Genomic DNA, 22,045 nt, shown 5'->3' with positions numbered 1-22,045 from the left:
GGAAACAACTTCAGTTTGGATCCCAGTGAGATTTCCGGGGGTGTGGCGGGTGCAGCAAGGTGTCCAGATGTTATTGGAAAAACAGATGAGTAGTTCAGAGGTATGGTCTAAACTAGGCAGAGGGATTTAGGAATTATTATTATCTAGGTGGCAAATTACATGAATGCATATAAAAGTCTAGAAAATGCCTGCATCGTTTTGGCATCTATGTTGAAATAAAAAGTGATTTAATGCATTCATTCATGCCCATCCTTGTTATGAAAAAAAATTTGAGATGGCACTCATAAATACACTTTTTATATTTCTTTTTAGGCTATAGCTTCTGGCTTTTTATATTTCTTTTTAGGCTATGGCTTCATTTTTTTCCCTCTAGGTAGAAATAAACACACCTGGCACCACAGAATTTTAGTCTTACTCTCTAATTCTAGCCTAGTGGTTCTCAAAGTGTAACCCCCTGACCAGCAGCATCAGAATTACCTGGAGCTTGTTACAGATGCAAATTCTTGGGTCTCTCCCCAGACCTCCTGACTTGGAAATTCTGGGACCTGCAATCAGTGTTTTGTTTTGTTTTTTGGTGGTTTTGTTTTGTTTTATGTTTTTTTTTGGAGATGGAGTCTCGCTCTCTTGCCCAGGCTGGAGTACAGTGGTATGATCTTGGCTCACTGCAACCTCTGTCTCCTGGGTTCAAGCAATTCTCTTGCCTCAACCTCCCAAATAGCTGAGAATACAGGCACGTGTCCCCATGCCCGGCTAATTTTTTTTTTTTTTTTTGTAGAGACAGGGTTTCACCGTGTTAGACAGGATGGTCTCGATCTCCTGACTTTGTGATCTACCCGCCTTGGCCTCCCAAAGTGCTAGGATTACAGGCATGAGCCACCATGCCCAGCCCAGTGTTTTCACAAGGTTTCAAGGTGACTCTGATACGTGTTACAATGCGAGAGTCACTAGTCTGGCCCAATGCCATCATTTTGCAGATAAGGAACATGCGACACAGAGAAATTAAAAGATGTACTTGCCTGACATCACACATTGGCCGTAACAGGACATGATCCAGACATCTGAAGAAAGACTAAGATCAAGCTACACAGCCTAAATAGAGGTAGCTACCTTCACTGCAGTGGTGATATCAGGAAGAAATGATGTCTTCAAGGGGTTGACTCTGCAAAGCCATCTCAAATCACTCAACTTCTTAGGTGTCTGCTGAAAGCCAGGCGCTATGTCAGTCTCAGAAGTAAGGCATGGGCATTGCTGGAAACCATGAAGGACAGCACATTTTCTTTATCAAAAAATGTCTCACCCATAGGAGGCCTTCTGTATGAGTTAGGGTCCCATCAGGAAACAGAAATTAAGTAATTGAATTAGGGGAATTTCAGCATGCAGAATTGTGACCTAGTGTGGTGAACTACTCAAGCCACTGGTCTCCTGGGCCTTTCCTTTCCTTACCATTACTCCCTATTCGTTTTCCTCCTCCCTCTCTGATCATTCTTTCATGGGTTCCTTTCCTTCACATCTCCTTTAAGTTATCTAAGCAATCTCATCCACTTCCTTAATTTAATAATAAGTATGGATGAGTAATTCTGAAAGCAGGCCTCTCAACTGAGCTCCAGACCTGGCCAGCCTATGGGCTCTGTCTGTACAGACCACATGAGCACAAGTCACCTTCTTATATCCTCTCCCAATCTGGGAGGGCCATTGTCTTGGAGGCTTCTCCCTTCCTCACCCCACAGGCATTCAGCAGCATCTAACCTGGCACATCTCTGACATCCATCTGCAACCCTCATCCTCAGGGCACATCGGACCCAGCCTGGACCACTACTTCCCAATGTCCACCTGCCCTCCTCTTGCTCTCCTCCAATCCTGCCAATGCAGGGGCACTCTAAAACCCAGTTCTGACCATGGTTACTTCCCCCGCCCCACTTAAACCCTTTTGTTTATTCCTCATAGTTCAGATCCAAAGTCTCAGGGATGACACGCAAGGCCTCCAGGTCCTGGCCCCATCAGCCCTCTGACCCCATCTCCACCCCACTGCCTACCTCTGCTTCCTCTATTCCAACAGCAAGAACTGTGCTCAGCCTCTCAACTCTCCTGACCGCTTCAAACCCAGTACCTTTTGCCTGGTACCTGACAACCCTACTTTTAGAACTGGGTTCAAGTTTTACCACCTCTTTATGTAGACACTTCTTTAAAACAAATCATACACACACACCAATTTTTGAGCTCACAAGGAAGGATAATTTCAAAATATGTAATCACTGGTAAAGTGTGGGCACCCACCCATCAGAACAAATGCAGGCCCTGGAGCTGGAGCAGAGTCTCATGGTCTCTGCTATACTAGAATATTAACCTATTAGATGTTGGGTTGTAAAGAGGTATAGTGGTCCAGAGAGAGGACATGCAGGGGGCTCAGGGCAGAAGCTCTTCACCAACTAGGACAAAAGTATTTCAATATTTTAACCTTTGGTATGATCCGTGCATGCATGATCACTGATGCACTTATGATGTGCCAGATTCTGTGCTAAGCTAACCCCTCTCAACACGCTACCTCATTGAGTCCTCACAACCACGCTGTACCATCACATCATTTTCATCACCACCACCGTCATCATCTCCATCTCCACCATCATCTCTATTAACACCATCACCATTCTAAGTGACTTGCCCAAGGCCACACTGTCAGTGGTATAGTAGTCTCCTCACCAGGGTGCTGTCAGTCCTGCCTGAGAAGTTTCACTGCAGCCTCTTATCCTGGTGCTGGATCTGCAATTCAACCAACATGTTCAGTAATTTGTATATATTATTTGTTCAAAGGGCAGAACAACCTGTTTCCTGAAGGTTCCCATTACTCATGAAAGCATTCCAAGGTACTTCCCCTATGCCTTCAAAAACCCATTCCAACCACCTCTAGACCAACCATGGCACTACTGGCCACTCCTTCCTCTTGGCCCAATACACCCAACTATAGCACATATGTTTATTTATAATACCTACCATTTTACATGACTGTCATCCCCACTGGGCTAGTCCTGTACATTTTAATTCACTGATACTTAGCAAAATGCCTGGCTATCGGCCCAATAAATGTTTGTTGAATGAATGAACACTATTGAATGAATGAACAAGACTGAGCTGCATTATTTGGTTTAAGAACTCTAACTGCCCCACCACCAGAAATACGTGAATTCCTAATATATTCCTTTTATTTATTTTCACCACTTGAATTTACATTTATCAGACACTTGTCAATGTTTTCATTTATAATATTAATGAGAATCTATTAAACCACTCCATAGTCAGAAATTAGCAACCGCAGAAATGATGGCAGGAGAAAGAGCAAGAACACACTCAATGCAACCAATTGGCCTGAGAAGGAAATGAATTTAATTTTTTCCATGCATGCGACTTTACGCTGTTCTGCACCCTCCCCAAGTGGGTGAAAGGAGCCATTTAAAGCACACATGTCAATACCTAAGACTTTAAAATAAAAAGTAAAATGGTTTTGAAATAAAAATAGAAATGATTTACAGAGCCTGTCCTGATTTGCTGACGGCTTTGGGGAAAACTTCCAGCTCCGAGTTGTGAAGCTTTGAGGGATCCAGAGTGCCTGACAGCAATCCAGAGATGAGGGGCCCTTCAGCCTGAAAGGGGGACAACAAGCCACAGGGCCTCAGGTCCTAGCCACCCTCTACTCCCTAGGTGGGAAAGAAGAAATCTCTTGCAGCCCCGGGCTCTGGAACAGGACAGATGTTCCACAGGCCAAATGGACCTGCACTGGTGTCAGTGGATGGTAGAGGATGCTGTCCCAGTTAAAGCAAGGATGAGGTACAAAGCTTAGCCCTGCCATTTCCTAATGAATGATCTTGTATGAAGCTTCTCAGCCTGCTGTCCCTCTGTGAAATATAGTCCTACCTCAGGGGACTATAAGGAGGAATAACAGGTTATTACACATGCTGCGCACGAGACCTGGCACACAGGTACTCAATAAACAGCATGTGGTTTTTATTGGGTGGAGGGTGGAAGGCAATCCAGGGAAGAAAACACGCCCAGGTGTGCACTAGGGCTGAAGGTCACTCAGATGGTCTGAGACACTGGTTCTCAACCGTGGCTGGACATCAGAATCAGAGAGGGAGCCTTTGAAATACTAGTGCTGGCTGGGTACGGTGGCTCACGCCTGTAATCCCAGCACTTTGGGAGGCCAAGGCGGGCGGATCACAAGGTCAGGAGATTGAGACCATCCTGGTTAACACGGTGAAACCCCGTCTCTACCAAAAATACAAAAAAAAGTAGCCGGGCATGGTGGCCGGTGCCTGTATTCCCAGCTACTCAGGAGGCTGAGGCAGAATGGCCAGAACCCGGGAGGCGGAGCTTGCAGTGAGCTGAGATTGCACCACTGCACTCTAGCCTGGATGACAGAGTGAGACTCTGTCTCAAAAAAAAAAAAAAAAAAAATGCCAGTGCCAGACTCTTTATGCCTATTCAATCGGCATCTGTTGGGGCAGGGCCCAGGCATTTTTTAAAGCTCCCAGGAAGATTCTAACAAGTAGTGAGGGTTGAGGTCCTATGCTTGAAGCTAAGAGCTGGAGACAAGTAATCATTGAACACACTTGCTAACAGTCCATCAAAGGAGGCCCCCAGCTCAAGAGTGAGGCCATCTTGGTTTCAGAATTAAAAGAAAAAACAGCTTTAAAATAGTAAACTTACCTATTTGCTAATTGTTTATACCACATGCTAAAAAAACACATCATAATTACGAAATTCTCAGAATGCAACCACTCTGGAAAAGTCATAACAAAGCTCAAGTGTTTATTAAGAATTAAAAATACTGTAAATAAGCCATACAGTTCATTTCACAGTAAACTAAACAAAACCTTTTTTTTTTTTGTACTTTTCAGGTTTTTTTTTTTTTTTTTTTTCAATTTTTTTGGAAGGGCAAGACAGCCATTAAAGAACAATACAGCTCAGAGGGAAGGGAGATACAGCAAACAATTACAGAAACGCAGTATGCACGCTTCTTGCTGACAGACAGGGCTGCCCAGGCAGCAAACCTCTTCATGGACATCATGTTAAAATAAAAGGACTTGGCCTACATTCCCCAGGGAGAACCCCCATTCCACTGTGGACAGCTCTCCTAACGCATTTTTTGGAAGTACCCAAGGACTCCCCTTTCTGGGAGTCTAAACCTCTGTGTTCCTTGGTGACCTCCCAAGAGAGAACACGGGCTGGCAGCGGGGACAGAGGACTGGTGTAGTGCTTCACATTCAGAACCGTCTGGATGCTTTGCATAGTTACCTCTGATATCATAAGATGCGTCAGGAAGAGAAATGACACACACACCACAGGGGAAGGCGGCCCTCAAGCAGCGGATTCCTTTCAAAGAAAGACCCAGGGGCTTCTCCCCTCCTCATTCAGAGCTGACAGCTATGAGCTTTAACCGGTTCAAAGTGGAAGACAAGTGAGAGATATCTCAAAAATTTTGGCCAGAAGTACAAAAAAAAAAAAAAAAAAAGTAAAATTAATTATCCTTAAAGACAACTGGAAATAAAAGTGTCCCCCAAAACCACCTTTTTTTACTTGAAATCTGCCAGCCAGACAGGATTTCTGAGGTTAATCTGCTTCTGTTAATCCTCAGTTGAAGCCTTTATCATTTTTCTCTGACTAGAGACATCCATGAAAAGCCACCTGTTATTCACAGCGGCTGCGCTTCAGGAAACTAACCAAACTCTGAAGCAGAGAACTTAAAACATTGTCAATAAATTAACTGGGCACGAAAATACAATGCCTTGGTGTTCAGGTGGTGACAACTGCTCTTTAAGAGGGGACAAGAAATTGGGGGCTGGGGGACACATGGGAGAAAACCACACATTTTTTGGTCATGAGAAATTGGACTTTAAATCCGTGCCCTGTACACACAACTCATTTAGACCTTTTCGTGAATCTTCTCCACTTTCACGAACAACCTATCCAGATCATTCCTCAGGTCATCTAGTAAACCCTTGGCTGATTCCAGGTTGTTCTCGTTGCTTTCTATTTTGACCGAGTATGCAACCAAACTGTCCACGGCAGTCCTGAGCATTTTCAAGTCTGCCTCCACTTGGCTGACTGAGGCTTTCAGGTTGTCTAAAGAAGAAAGTCTGTCCAGGAAGTCCTGAGGAGGCAGACGGGCGGCCTGGGCTTGGTCCTGACTGAGCAGCGTGTGCACCTGCTCCTGTACTTTCTGGAGTGATTCCACGGTGCTGGGGAGCTCACCCACACTCCTCTTCAGCTCCTCCACGTCGCCGTAGAGCACCAGCTGGGCCTCACCCAGGCTCCGCACCGTGCTGGCCAGGCCATCCTGGTCTGCCTCTGAGGACCCCAGGCCTTCCAGGCGCCCCTGCAGGGCGGCCAGGCGCTGCTCATGCTCCTGGCTCTTGGACAGGAGGGACTCCAGGCTCTCGGTCTGACGCGCAGAAGCCACCTGCATGGAGAGCACCCCATCCTCCACGTGCTGGAGCCTGGAGTCCAGTCCCTGACTCTTTTGCTGGAGCGCCTCAAAGGCTTCCGAGTGTCTGAAGCCTCCATCTTCCTTCGGCCTGTGGGAATCGGACTTCAGCTGGCGGAGCTCTTCCTCCAGTCTCCGGATCTCCTCCGGGAGGCGGGAGACGGACTCCTCGGACCTGAGAAGCTTCTCCGTGAGGGCCTGCAGGGCGAGCCGCTCCGTGTCGGCCGCCTCCTTGAAAGCCTGCTGCTCCTGCTTGAGGCTCACCAGCTCGCGGACCTCGGTGTAGACGTCGGACTCCATAGTCTGAAGGGTGCTTCTCAGGGCCTCCATGTCCCACTCTCTGGACTTGGCTGAGGTCTGTATCTCCTTCACAGCTTCCTTCAAGGCTTTCAAATCCTGCTTGTGCCCCTCGGATTCTTCCAGGGAGGCAACCTTTGCCTTCACATCGTTGATCTCCTTCTGGCTCCTCTTCTGGACTTCTGTGAAGATGGCGATGTTGTCGTTGATGGATTTGGTGAGCTCTGTCAGTCGCTCCTCCACCGTGTTCTCCAGGGATGTGAAGTCCCGCTCCCGGGCGTCCTTCACCACATGGATCCCATCCGAGAGGTCTTTGAGAATCTCATTCTGGAGTTTCTGCAGCACTTCACTGATCCGGCTGACCTCACTCTCCCCTTGCTTCACAGCTTTCTCTGTGAGGTCTTGTTTATGTTGGGAGCTTCTCAAGATGGACTCAAAAGTTCCAAATGTGGCTTGCAAAGACTGCACCTGTAATCAAAATCCAGACGTTAATTGCTGAGAAGACCTGATGAGTTTCACATGATAGAACTTTTTTTGTCTGTCCAGCTTCCAGGTCCTGTTTTTTCCAGAATGGCACCACAATTTTCCTTTGGAGAAACATCCTTCCACACATAGTCCATATGGTTTTGACGACCAACCCTAGGGCCCCCTTCTAGTGCTCCAGGGACGATTTATAACTCAGGCCTGACTAATCAGGCTGGACAGCACAATGATTAATAACATGGGTTTTAGCCTGATGTGGCACATGGTGCCACTTTTAATACTTTGTTGCAAAAAAAAAACAGAGAAAAGACAGAAAACAAAAACCTGACTCTGTCAAGTCCCTTGGTCTAACCATCACGCAGGAGAGACATGTCATGAGGATGCAATCAGCCGAACCCACAATGTGAAAAATTCTACAGGATAAAGAACCAGGATCTTCAACAACTAAGTGGTATTTTAAAAGAAGGAAAGACAGGAAACTTACAGGCCGAAAGAAATTTAGGAAAATTTTCAATCAAATGTAATGTGTGGATCTTACATAGATCCTGATTTGAACAAACCAACTGTTAAAAAAGACATCTTTGAGCTGGGCCTAGTGGTGTCCACCTGTAGTCCCAGCTACTTGGGAAGCTAAGGTGACAGGTTGCCTTGAGCCCAGGAGTTCAAGTCCAGCCTGGGCAACAGAGTGAGGTCCTGTGTCTAAAACAACACAAAAATTTAAAAATAAATAATTTTTTAAAGCCATTTTTGAAATAATCTAGGAACTGTGATTCTGGACTGGGTGTCAGATGATACTCAAGAAATACTGTAAACTTTGTTAGGTATGATATGCTGTGTTCTGTTAAAACAAACGGAAAGGAATAGAAAGGGAAGGAAAGGAAAGGAACCCTTATCAGTTGGAAATAAATCCTAAAATGCTTCGGGTAAACTAAGAATGTCAGCCAGGGATTCATTTTAAAACTAATTCCTAATTCACTATCCCCTGGATCTGCCAGGACAACACAGGCTCTTCAGAGGCCCTAGAGCTGAACTGCCAACATTTTCTGAAGCCCTGGACCCACTTCTGCCCAGTAAATTTTCTGGCTTCAGGACAGGAAAGCCTCTCTGCTTATGCTATGGCCATTCAACAGCAACAGCATCTGGAGAACAAGGGAGACCAGGTTAGGCACCCATAGGGCAAGAGAGTGGTTCAGAATCAGACTTCTAACTCCAGCCAAAAAAAAAAAAAGGCAGATGGCAGGGGTGCTGATGGAATGAAAAAAGAATGGCAAAACATCAGTAATTCTTGAAACTGGGGTTCATTATATTGCTCTTTTTTTGTTTATGCTTGAACACTGCCATGATAAAAAGTTAAAAAATAAAAAGAATCAGTCCACTGGCACGGACTCTTGAGCCAGACTGCCTAGGTTCAAATCCTAGCTTGAACACTTAATTCACTTAATTCACACTGCAGTGTGATCTCAGGGAAGTTATTTAGCCTATCTGTACCTTGGTTTCCTCAGTTGAAGGATAGGAAAACAGTACCAGACTCATATGATTGTCTGTATGAGGATTAAGTGAATTAATAATATATCAAATACTTAAACTGTGCCCAGAACATAGTGAACGCTCAATACATGGCAGCTATCATCATCGTGATTTCTCGTTTCTTCTAAAGTACCTGGTGAGTATGCAGATTCCTAGAACTATCCTCAGCCCAATGCCAAAAGGCAGGAGGATAAACTGAAACGGAATGTGAACAGCACACCTCGGCTCTTGTGCCAGCCCCACCAGTAACCAGCTCTGTAAGCACGAAGAGTCACATTCACTTTCCAAGTCCCAAGCTCATCATCCAGTAGCAAATAAGTCTCTAAAGTGTTGTCTAGCTCCATCGGTCTGTTTTAAGGCAGATTAGAATAAGGTTCTCAGGGGCTCCAGAATACTAGACAATTTCCCTGCCCAACCAAATACAACCCAAGTCTTAAAGGACACTCTGTGAAAGTACTGGAGAGAGCCCATCTTTGAAACTAGGTTACTAAATCACAGTGTCTGCCTGTTCTAAGCATAGCCCTCAGAACAGAGGTGTGAGCAGGTGAGCACGGTACCTTCAACATGGCAGGCTTTCATCCAGTGTTTTTTGATGGAATCACAAAATGAAGAAGTTCAAGCAAAGCCTGATGAGCTGGCCCATGTCTCCTCTGATCCCTGCCAGCCCTGACCTGGGCTGGCTCTTCACAAATGGTTAGGAAGGAGACTAGAACAGAAATTATACCTAACCCCCAACACTATAAAAAGAACATGGTGTTCCCCTACTGAGGGTACTATGAGTTGTGCATCCTTATGTGAAAATAACTCATTATAATCAATATGCATAGGAAATATCTGTTCCCCCAACAAATGTGGGATGCCCACTAAGTGGTGGGCAGCGGGCAAGATGCCAGAGATGAAATAATGGTTAGGATCCTTGCCCTCAAGGTTACACCATAGGGTGGGGGGACTGGGTGTTAGCAGTGGTTGACATTCAACCGGGCACTTACGATGGACCAATAACTATACAAAGGACTTCAGACACATTTCAGACACATCATCTCATTACACCCTCATTATCATCTCATGAGTTGGTGGCTCCCAATGATCTCCGTTTTACTAATGAGGAAACTGGTAAGTGGTAGGCTCAAATGTCAAAATCCCAAAATGCTTGATTTCAGAACCTGAGCTCTTAACCACTATGTGATATGCTCAGACAGGGGCAATGACTTCCAAGTGCCCTGAGTACCTGGAAGAGAGGCTGCCAATTCCTGATGCCCTGACTCCTTAGGCAGAGAATCTAGACAAGAAAACAAAGAAATACGAACAGGGAACTCACTCTTCCACAAATAGGTCCTCGTCTCATTAAACTGTCCCTACCAGGCCTAAGCCTACCACCACCATTCTTTTTTTTTTTTTTTTTTTTTTTTTTTTTTTTTTTTTTTTGAGATGGAGTCTAGCTCTGTCGCCCAGGCTGGAGTGCAGTGGTGCAATCTTGGCTTGCTGCAAGCTCTGCCTCATGGGTTCACACCATTCTCCTGCCTAAGCCTCCCGAGTAGCTGGGACAACAGGCACCCGCCACCACGCCTGGCTAGTTTTTTATATTTTTTTTAGTAGAGACGGGGTTTCACCGTGTTAGCCAGGATGGTCTCGATCTCTTGACCTCGTGATCCACCCACCTCAGCCTCCCAAAGTGCTGGGATTACAGGCGTGAGCCACCGCGCCCAGCCTACCATTCTTTATATCACGCTGGATCTGCCAGGGCAACACAGGCTCTTCAGAAGGTCTAGAGATGAACTGCCAACACTTTGTGAAGCCCAGGACTCACTTGTACCTGCTGAATCCTCTGGGTAAGGACAGGCCAGCCTCTCTGCCTGTGCTACAGTCATTCAGAAGATTTGAGCCATTCTCCAATAACAAGAATATCCGGAGGACAAGAGACAGGTGGGCACCCAACTCCAGCTACACCACTTATGGTCTGTGTGTGACCTTGAATGAGTGACACAGCCAGTCCTCAGCCGCCCCATCTGCAAAATGGTGCTACTAAATGATACCTGCCTCAGAGGGTGGCTGGAAGAACAGAAATCATGACTATAAAGCATTTAATAGCATGGCTGACTGACAGTGAACACTAATTATGAATACTGTAAGTATACTTCCCTGCTATGAACCAAACTCCACTCCCCAATAAGTCACCAAGAGTTATAAAGGGGTTCAAACTTAGGATGTCAGAGAACCAAACACAACTGGTTCCTCAATGCAAAATAATTATTTCCTGGTCAGCCCAAAGATGCAGACAGAGTGGCCACATTCTGTGGCAAATCCTAACACTGTTCTGGCCATGTTCTGAGTCTCAAGTCAATGAAACATTTATTGGGCACCTACTATGTACTAGGCTAAATAGTGGAGTGGTTAGTAGTGTTCTAGGAGTTAGACAACAGTTTGGATCCTAGCCCAGCCACTTACTCGCTATATAACCGCTCAGCCACTTAGCCTCACTTAGTCACTTTTCTCCTCTGTCAAAGAGGGCTGATAATAGTTCTTACCTCTTGGGGCTGTTGTGAGTCAGGAGATGATGCATTTTCAAATGCTTTGCATAGTGCCTGGCACGTAATAAGTGCACCACAAATATGACACATTAAATTATAGTTTTATTACACTACTAAATTAAAAGAAAAGTGGTCAGCCAGGTGCAGTGGCTCACATCTGTAGTCCCAGCACTTTGAGAGGCCAAGGCAGGAGGACCGCTTGAGCCCAGGAGTTTGAGACCAACCTGAGCAACACGGCAAGACCCTGACTCTACCAAAAATTTAAAAAATAAATAGCTGGACGTGCTTGTGTGTGCCTCTGGTCCCAGCTACTTGTGAGACTGAGGCAAGAGGAATACTTGAGGCCAGGAGCTCAAGGCTGCAGTGAGCTATGATCACACCACTATGCCCCAGCCTGGTGACACAGCGAGACCCTGTCTCTACGAAATATAAAATATGAAATAAAAAAAACAGAAGTCACTATTTCAACGATTTTAGAGCCATGAGGATTCTTAAAAGTCTGGATGGAGCCCTCTTCTCATTGTGTGGAAGGGAAAACTGAGCCCCAAAGAAGAAAGTGATCTATATACATAGCTGTGATGGAGACGAGGCGAAGAAGCAAAAAGAAGAGACTAAGGGAGGGGCAGGGAGAAGCACAGAGAATTAACCTGGATTCAAGACCTTCCCTATTTTGGCCTCAACTTCCAACGTCCCCTCTCTCACAATTTCCTAAATGTAACTCCGCCACTGGCACGGTAGCCACCTCCTCTCTCTCAAACATGCTCAAAAGAGTGCCCCTGCCACGGTGTTCGTCACACTTCTTCTCTCAACATTTATCGATCACCGGCTAGATGGCTGGTACTACCCTGGCCACCAGGATACAGGCGAAATTCCACACCCTCCCTCTTCTGAACTTTCATGGGAGTTACCCTCGACTGACACCTCCTTATGTGCTGTGCTGCACAAGTGATTCGTGTCTTTTGCTCCTTCTTACCCTCCCACAAAGCCTACACAGAGCCACGCAACTGTCAGACTTTAATAAATATTATGATTGATTAGTAAGTAGGTGGATAAAAGAGAAGAAACAGAGGCTAGTGATTATACTCCAGCAGTATGTCTATTTTTTAAGAATGGTTTGACATTCAGGATAGGCAAAGCAGCACTGCCTACTTAATTCCCTTAGAAAAGTCACCTCCCTTGGCCTGCAGCGTTTAGCAGGCTGACTCATTCCAGTTGTTCTGCCAGTCTTTTTTTTTTTTTTTTTTTTTTTTTTTTTTGAGACGGAGTCTCGCTCTATGGTTCAGGCTGGGGTGCACTGGCAGGATCTCTGCTCACTGCAACCTCTGCCTCCTGGGTTCAAGTAATTCTCCTGCCTCAGCCTCCTGAGTAGCTGGGACTACAGGCATGCGTCACCACGCCCCGCTAATTTTGGTATTTTTAGTAGACACGGGGTTTCACCATGTTGGCCAGGCTGCTCTCAAACTTCTGACCTCAGGTGATCCGCCCGCCTCGGCCTCCTAAAGCGCCGGGATTACAGGAATGAGCCACCACGCCCGGCCGTGCTCTGCCAGTCTTAAGAGGAAACTCCTAGCCCTGCACACTCAACAAAAGCAGAGAGCAACTTGGCAGGACAGACAGCATGCTGGGAAGAGGAGGCAGCGGCTCCGGGATCAGAAGTGGCGCGATTTTTTGTTTCAGTCTTGCAACCAACTTTCATTGAGCAATGACATAGTGAGGAGCGAATGAGAGAAAAGGGGCCGTACTTGGTATGGAAAAACCACAGAACGGCGGAAGCTAAGCACCTTCGCCTTGAGAGTTGGGTCCGTCCATACCTGAAATGAACCCCTGTGGACCCTTAACGAACAGGGCAGTGGACTAGACATTTGCATGTGTCTGCCACTCACCAGCTGGGGACTTTGTCAACTCACTGCTCTGTCTAAACCTCAATGTTCTGCTCTGGAAAATGAAATCAAAACTGTTAGTCCTCCCTCTCTCCCAGGGTGGCTATAAAAATTAGGTAATATGTGAGTAAGCATTCTAAACACCATATAAATGTGGCTACAAGTATTATTCACCAGTATGATCCAGTATTTTTGGCCCTTCCCTTCCCCTAAAACTGAACTAGGGCCGGGCGCAGTGGCTCACACCTGTAATCCAAGCATTCTGGGAGGCCGAGGCAGGCGGATCACTTGAGGTCAGAAGTTCGAAACCAGCCTGGCCAACATGGTGAAACCTTGTCTCTACTACTACTAAAAAATCAGCCAGACGTGGTGGCACATGCCTGTAATCCTGTAATCCCAGCTACTCAGGAGGCTGAAGGAGGAGAATCACTAGAACCTGGGAGGCAGAGGTTGCAGTGAGCTGAGATCGTACCACTGCACTCCAGCCTGGACGCCAGAGCCACACTCCCTCTCAAAAGAAAACCCAAAAAAAGCTGAAGTAGGACTACGACAAAGGCCTACCTGGGCAGGCTGGTCCAATACAGGACAAGGGACCTAAAGATAGATGGTATTTCATTTCATTCATTCATACTCATTTGCAAATGAGTAAGAATGCCAGTTCCGGGTCTATTAAAAACCCCGCTGGGATGTCTCCCACAGCCAGAGCTGAGGTGGGGCCTTGCCTGAGGCTTCCAGGGATGCGCTGGCTTCCCTTCCAACCTCCTTTTCAGACAACTCTGCCCATTCAGCGGTTCCTAATCCAGAAAGAATGGGCTCCCCGGAGCCTGCCGGCTTCCTTACAGGTCACCGCTAATGCCCTGTGACAGGCCCTTGGCCCACCCTGCCAGGCAAGCCTGGCCATCCTCGCGGCGGCCCATCCCTCGGGGCCGATTCCTCCGCAGCCATTAACAAAGGGGGTCTGGGGACTGCCTCAGAACTAGGGGGCCGCATGGAGGGGGTGTCTAGGCCAGGGCCCGCCAAGGAGGAGCGACCGGCTCCCGCCTCGGGGCCTGGGCAGACAGCGCTAGGGGCCGGTCAGGAAGCACGAAGGGGCCCGGCCGTGGGTCCGGAGGCCGCAGTCGATGGGGACAGTGGGGGGTCCGGGGGTACCCACCTTCTGCTCGACGCCCTGCAAGCCCTGGCCCAGCTCCTCCCTTTGCCGGGAGAAGTCCTGGTGGCTGCGCCTGACCTGCTGGACCTCCTCCAGGACGTGGTGGACGCACCAGCCCGAGAAAGCGGCCGCCGCCACCAGGGCGAGGTAGAAGAGAAAGTTGAGCGCCCTGCCGAGCCTGCGCGAGCAGGACGCCGAGGACGAGGCGGCGGCGGCCGAGGAGGAGGACGAGGAGGAGGACTTGCCGCCGCCGCCGCCGCCGCGGTGGCCGCCCTTGCCATGCGCCTGGTTCTGCGGGTGCTGCTGCGGGTGCTGCTGCGGGTGCGGCGCGGGCGGCGGCGGCTGCTGCGGCGCCGGAGGCGGCTTCTTCGCCACGTCATCCGCGCCGCCCGACGGGTGGGCACCCTTCTCCGAGGGGCTTGCGGCGCCGTGGCCGCCCTTGGAGCCCCTTTGTTTGGCCGAGGGCATGGCGGGCGCGGCGGCGGCTCAGGCCGCGGGCTGGGAGGCGAGCGAGCGCGGCGCGCGGCCCGGGAAACTTGCTGGGGCTCCCCCGGGACTGGGCGAGCGGCACGCGGGCGCTACTGGCGTCGGAGCGGCCGAGAGGACGCGCGGCCGGGGAAGGAGGCCGGGCCGAGGAGGCGGGAGGAGGGGGCCTGCCTCCGCCGCTGCGGCGCCGACCCCGCCTCCCGGTAAGGGAGGCCGAGCGAGCCGAGCCGGGAGAGCCTGCCACGCACGCCGGCCCGGCGGCCCCTCCTCCCCGTCGCCACGACCCCGGAGAGGGAGGGCCGGGCGGGGTCTACGGGGGCCGGGAAGCCGGCGCGGGGGCGGCCGGGCGCGGGGCGGGGCCCGGCGGGGTCTGCGGAGACTGCGGCGGGCGCCGATGTGGCCGCGAGGGGCGAGCAGAGGAGAGGAGCGGAGGGGAGGGGAGGGGAGGGGAGGGGAAGCGGCTGAGGTGGGGCTGGCGGCCGGGCGGGTTCCATGCAGGACGGGGATGGAGGGCCAGGTCGACCCCAGCCGGGGCGTGCGGGCCAGCAGGGTCGACGGGGGCCGGGGATGGGCGGCCAGGCGAGGTCAGAGGGACGAAAGCCGGGGGTGACCCTGCGCCGCGGGCTAAGCGCGACCCCCTCCCTTCCCGACCTGTGCGGAGAGGAGAGAATGAAGGGGGGCGCCCAAGGAGCCCTGGCCCCGGGAGTGGGAGTCAGCGGATGGGAACAGATCGCCCTTCCTTTCCGCCGGGAATTGGGGGAATCCCCCTGCTTTCACCCTCCCAGCCCGCCATGAGGTTGGGCTTTGTCCTTTGCCTTGGGTTTGAAGGCGGAGGCACAAAGGGCTGTCCAAAATCCAGCCAGCTTCGGAGGCATGTTTGGTGCGAGTTAGCAAAGATTCTCGACTGCGGTAAGTCTGTTCAAGGGGACGCATTCACCGAGCGTCCCCGTTAGCCAAGTTAGCCTGCTGTGGCCAGCTCTTTACTTTTTCCCCCCGAAGTCCCTTCAGCTCTGTTTTCCCTTTGGGGGTCATGAAGTTTGTCCACGGCCCCTACTCCGGGCAGCCTGTGGGATGGGTGCTGCAGAGCCAGCAGCAGCCGCACAGAAAGAGGCAGATCAGGGTTGTCACCCCTACTTTTGTAAAAGGAAATCTAGTATTGCCAGGCTGTGTGCTTAGCGACTCACATATGTTCTCGAAACCTCACAAAAGCCCTGTGAGGTGGAAATTATTTTACCCATTTTGTAGGAAGGAAATTGAGACTAAGTAAGCCGGCTTCGGATTGGCCCAAGGTCACATATAGTCATCATTCGAACCTCACTCAGTCCGCTTCTTTCTGAAGTCTATGCAGCTGAATCACTTCAGAATGGGAAGGAAACGGGAGCCCAGGGAAGTTAAGCAACTTGCCCACTCACTAAGTCTAGTAGGTGCCGGGGCAGGGACAGAACTCACTCAATTCCACTGCTTTCCCCAGTTCCTGGTGAGTGGTGTGTGCCTGGCCCGTGTGCACCTGGCACTGTGTGTGGTAGGAATGATGTTTCTTCTGTCTGTAACCTCCTCCCAGTTCTGTTAACAAAGACAAAACCATGCCCTGCCCTTAAAGCCTATAGGGTTCAAATGCCACCTCTTTGGTGGTACTTTCCCTATAACACCACTTGATACCTCTCATGGGACTTAGCAAGTAATTTCAACGAGAGGCATATATGTTGGTTCAATATAGCAAACCTTTGTTGAAGGCCCACTAAGTGCCAGGTATGTCTCCCCTCCTTGAGGACTGGAAGCAACCATAGTTTGTATTTCTCCTTCTTTCTCGCTTTATAAGTCACTACTAAAAGCCTCTAGTGAATGAACGAACACTTGTGTGCCTGCCCTCAAGGAGCCTGCATTACACTTGGAGAAATATACAAAAACCTGTTAAGGGCTAACTTAGGTTAATTGGGAATATAAATGTAAAGAGATTTGGAAAGCAAACCATTGGGCTGTACATGGGCAGGCTTTGGGGGCAGAAAGACCTTGAGCAATGCCTTGAAGAATGATTTGCATATGAGGAGAGCAGGGAGGATATTTCTGTGGCGGAAATGGGGTGAGCCCAGGACACCTGTTGGACATGAGGGTGTGTTCTACATGTAGAGAAGAAAGAGATGAACTGGGTGGAGCGGGTCCAGATTGCAGAAGGCTGTAAAAGCCAAGCTGGCAGATAGAAGAATCGCTATTAGTGTGGGAGGACAGAGTAAATTATAGCAGGTTCTGGACTAGAAATACAACCATCTGCCCCAGTCAGAGAGGAACATACCTACTTCAGCTAAATACCAGGAGCTATTGTAGGGGCGTCCTGGTTCAACAGGGCATAGGTCTCTGACCTGTGGGGCGGGGAGACAGCAGAGGAAATCAGAAGACTCACTCATCCCAAGAACCTTGTTTAAAAACTATTCAGCTAAGTTTGGGTTGTGTTGTTAAAATCTCTAGTGCACAAAAAGAGGTTATCTCCCTTCAAGCAGTTCTCCATGTTAGGGGCAGAGGCAGTAATAACTGGTAAAGCAGCTTGCTGCCAAGATCTGGCCTTGGAAGCAAGAGCCCTACTCCTTACTCCTTTAGTGCTACCACCAAAGTGTGTGACCTTGAGAAGTATCCCTAAACTCCTCTCTAGATTTCAGAGTCACCCTTTCTGTAAGTGCATCTTTAAGGACCTTTCTTATTATTAATCTGTTTCTTAGAGAAATAGTCATCTGATACTTATCAAAAATAATTCAGTGATATTTAAATTCTTAAAAATTGATCCAGGCCAAGTACAGTGCCTCACACCTATAATCCCAACTATGTGAGGCCAAGCCAGGAAGATCACTTGAGGCCAGGAGTTCAAGACCAGCCTGGATAACAGCAAGACCACAACTCGACCAAAAATAAAAATAAAAATTAGCTGGATGTGGTGGCACTCAGGAGGCTGAGACAGGAGGATCGCTTGAGCCGAGGAGTTCAAGGTTATAGTCAGCTATGATGACACCACTGTACTCCAGCCTGGGCAACAGAGCAAGACCCTGTCTCAGGAAGAAAAAAAAAAACACCCACACTGTAGGTCAGATATGAGAATGGACAGTTGCTCAATTTTTGCCTCTACTGAGCACTGAATGAATGGAGAGTAGGATGAGGGGACTGTTAGTATTTTCAGCATTTCCCTCTCTTTCTTTTCCTCTGGGAGATAGTACATATAATGGTTAAGACATAGGCTATAGAATAGACTGACTTGGGTTCCAATTCAGCTCCATGACTGACTTTGGAGTGTGATCTCTCTGAACCTCAGTATCTTCAGCTATAAGACAGGAATAATTGCTACCTCACTGGGCCAGGGTCGGTGGCTCAGTGAGGTAGTCCTCCCCAAATCCCAGGACTTGGGGAGGCCGAGGCAGGTGGATTACTTGAGCCCAGGAGTTCAAAACCAGCCTGGGCAACATGGCAAAACCCTGTCCCTACAAAAAATACAAAAACAAATCATCCAGGCATGGTGGAGTGTGACTGTAGTCCCAGCTACTTGGGGAGCTGAGGCGAGAGGATCACTTGGGCCTGGAAAGTCAAGGCTGCAGTGAGCCCTGTTCACTATTGCACTCCAGCCTAGGTGATAGAAAGACCCTGTCTCAAAAAAAAAAAAAAAAAAAAAAAACCTTGCTGTTATGACGATTAGACGAGAGACACCATATGATACTGGGCATGTGGCAATGCTTAGTGAATATTGGACAGCTAATACAATTTGCAGAGTCACTGAGGGAAAGTATAGCTTCACAGAGCTGCTGTGTCCAGATTCCAACGATTTTCTTTCATCATTATTTCTTGGGGCTCCCAGGACCATATGTGGCTTACAAACCACAGGCTAGGATGTGTTTAACGTTAAAAGCAAGCAGTGTGTTTCTCTGAAGTGTGGCTCCACCATGGTGTTCAGTTACACCCAGAGGAGGAGGCTGGTGGGCAGTCATGGAAGCACCTATTCCAGGGCAGGAAGGGATCAACAGCTCTTCCTGGAGACTTCCATTCTCCTACCTCAGTTTCTGAGCACAGCATGCCTCTAGGGGAGTTTCTTTTCTGCTTTTCCTCCCGGTTTTGTCTCCTCTATCCCTTTTCCTTGCTAAAGTGTGTTGGACGGTCAGGAATGTGGGCGGAGAAGAGGGAGAGCTGGAGACATCTCTTCCTTTCATCCAGCTTGTGTAAAAATGCCTTGGAACTCCCTCGTACCACATGCACCATAAATTACAAGGTCAAGCTTTGTAAGCCTGCAGCCCTCTTGGCTTTCTGCATGTTGGTTAGAATGCCTAAATAGAAAGCCCCCATTAATGTTGATTGCCTCTTCTCTGTTCCAGGTTGGCAAGGCCCCCAGTGGCCAAGGCATGAGCCTGGATGCCCTGCAAACTGAGTACGTGTTAGGGATAGGGGCCATTCTTTATAGTTTGGCTCTGGAGAGCTAGGACCACTTTTCCCAGCCTCAGGGGTGCACATCCTCAGGAGCTCCCTACTTCCAGATGTTGTACCTCCATGCAGAAGAGGAAGGGCCCAGCTGGGGCACCTCTTGGTTGAGGAATGAGTATGTGACATTTTCGTGTGGGTACATTTTGATGCTACTTTAAAAATAGGCCGAGCACAGTGGCTCACACCTGTAATTCCAGCACTTCGAGAGGCTGAGAGAGGTGGATCACCTGAGGTCAGGAGTTCGAGATCAGCCTGGCCAACATGAAGAAACCCTGCCTCTACTAAAAATACAAAAAATTAGCTGGGTGTGGTGGCACACACCTGTAATTCCAGCTACTCGGGAGGCTGAGGCAGGAGAATCGCTTGAATCTGGGAGGCGGAGGTTGCAGTGAGCCAAGATCACGCTACTACACTCCAGCCTACACTCGTATGATGAGGAGGAGGATAATGGTGGTGATTATGACAATGGTGACAGTGGGGATGGTCTCGCTCTGTCACAATCAGTCAATCAATACATAAACACCTTTCTAGTTGTTTTTGCAGTCCTAAGATAAGTGCTCAGTAGCATCCCTGCCCTTCTCATGTGAACTTGAGGGAGGGGTAAGACCCAGAGATGGCGTGGGGACGGGATAAGGAAGGCCTACTGTTCATATTACTTGCGAACATAAAATGGTTTTACATTTTGATGCCACTTCATTAAATTGACTGAACGATACGAACTGACCTTACACCCTCCTTTAAATTCCGGCTAACACATCCATGTGCTCAGGTGGTATCCGTTGATAATGCCCATGAAAATATTTTGTAAACTACAGGGTGCTAAACAATTGCTTACTTGTATTTTCTGTGGGGCACAGTTTGGCGCTATATACAAAGCAGCGAAGTCTCTACAAGAATGATGACGACTACAGTGAGCACAAAATAAAGTCTTTGGGGTGTTTTTTTTTTTTTTTTTAGGAAACAGGGTCTCGCTCTGTCACCCACGCTGGAGTGCAATGGTGCATAATCTCAGCTCACTGCATAATCTCAGCTCACTGCAACCTCCGCCCCCTGGGTTCAAGTGATTCTCCTGCCTCACCCTCCTGAGTAGCTGAGATTACAGGCCTGTGCCACCACACCCGGCTAAATTTTTTGTATTTTTAATAGAAATGGGGTTACATCATGTTAGCCAGGCTGGTCTTGAACTCCTGGCCTCATATGATCCTCCTGCATCAGCCTTCCAAAGTGCTGGCATTACAGGCGTGAGTGACTGCTCCTGGTACAAAATAAATGCCTAATAAAATAATACTAAAATTAATAGCAAACTTTTGTTGGGTCTTGCTTATGTGTGGTCATTGTACTAAGCACTCTGCATATGTTTTTAAACTTATTTTTTATTTCCATAGGTTTTTGGGTAACAGGTGGTATTTGGTTATGAATAAGTTCTTTAGTGGTGATTTCTGAAATTGTGGTGCACCCATTATATCTTTTAAACTTCACAACAGCCCTGTGAAGGACTTACTCTTCTCCCCATTTTACCGATGATAAAACAGAAGGGAAGCATAGAACAGTTAAGAAACCTGTCCTAGTTCCCGCAGCTAATAAGTGGTAAAACCAGGATTTGAACCCAGGTGGACTGACTCCAGAGCCCGTGCTCTTAGGCACCATTTAGCTGCTTACAATCCTAGCAGGCCCAGCCAGGGCTGAAATGGGTAAATAATGGTCACTGGGTGGCTAAGGATGGAGAAATCTTCTTGTCCAGAGTTGGAATGGAAATCAGACAGCTCAGTCCGAGGTGCCCTAACAGTCACTGAAGGTCATTCATTTTCAAGTTAATGAGTTAGAATTTCACTCACCAACCAAAACTTCACTGGCCAAAGGGATCTGGGGCCTCGTCCAGCTGGCATGAGTGATGTTAAATTTGGTGGTCTGGAAGGTGAGTGGCCTCCAGTGTTCTCTCTGGAGGAAGGGAAGCCTTCATGTGCATAAGTTTCACTCCTGTGGAGAAGAGGGACCTTTTTAGTTTGAGTGGGAGCCATAAGTGTAACCCTTGATGGTCAATGGTAAAGGTCTTGAGGCTAAGAGGTTGGTTGGAACCCGGGTCTAAGGAAGTCAAGACCAGGGCTTCTGTGAACTTGGCTTCGCTATAGGATTATAGAATCAGGGAGAGCTAGTTCAAATCTTGGCTCTTGCCACTTACGTGACCTTGAGCAAAATACTTCACTTTAGTGAGTCCCAGTTGTTATGGAAGATAACAATAGTACCTACTTTACAGGTACAATATGAGCATAAAATTGATTTTCTCCTCAACATCTGCTCACAGTCTTCCACATCCCAGCACATGCCAGTTCCATCTGTTCAGCTGCTCGGGAATCATGCTTGACTTGTCTCTTTCTCTCACTCCTGTTCCATATTTAATGCAGTATATTAGAAAATCCTGCTGGCTTTATCTTCAAAATATATCTAGCATCTCCCACTTCTCATGACCTCCACAGCTATTCCATTGATTCCAGCCACCAGCAGCTCACACTTGGGTTACTGAAATAAGCTAGACTGGCCTCTCTGCTGAAGTATTTGTCACCCTGTCTTTTGTTTTCAGCACAAAAGCCAAAGTGACTCCATTAGAATATAAGTCAGATCATGTTGCACCTCTTTCCAAAATCCTCTGATGACTTTCCAAGTCAATGAGAGTAAAGGCCAGAGTTTTTACAATGACCTGGTCCCCATGTTCTGCCCCCTGCTGCTTCTCTGATCTCATCCACTGTTACTCCTAGCTGTCATCCAGCCACGC

The 22,045-nt window shown here is 48.4% G+C and overlaps 1 protein-coding gene across 1 annotated transcript; it reads right to left on the bottom strand.

Moving 5' to 3' along the window:
- Nucleotides 1-4,780: 4,780 nt before the first annotated feature.
- CKAP4 (cytoskeleton associated protein 4) lies at nt 4,781-15,119 on the bottom strand. The gene is made up of 2 exons (XM_030939924.1): nt 14,344-15,119; nt 4,781-7,240 (listed from the first exon to the last, which is right to left on the bottom strand). Exons 1-2 carry the CDS (start codon nt 14,806-14,808, stop codon nt 5,915-5,917), a joined length of 1,791 nt encoding a protein of 596 aa, XP_030795784.1. The 5' UTR covers nt 14,809-15,119; the 3' UTR covers nt 4,781-5,914.
- Nucleotides 15,120-22,045: the final 6,926 nt, after the last annotated feature.

Source organism: Rhinopithecus roxellana, chromosome 10, assembly GCF_007565055.1.
Source record: "Rhinopithecus roxellana isolate Shanxi Qingling chromosome 10, ASM756505v1, whole genome shotgun sequence".
NCBI classification, from domain to species: domain Eukaryota; kingdom Metazoa; phylum Chordata; class Mammalia; order Primates; family Cercopithecidae; genus Rhinopithecus; species Rhinopithecus roxellana.
Note: the sequence above shows the minus strand (reverse complement) of the source record. Positions and strands in the feature narration are given on the sequence as shown.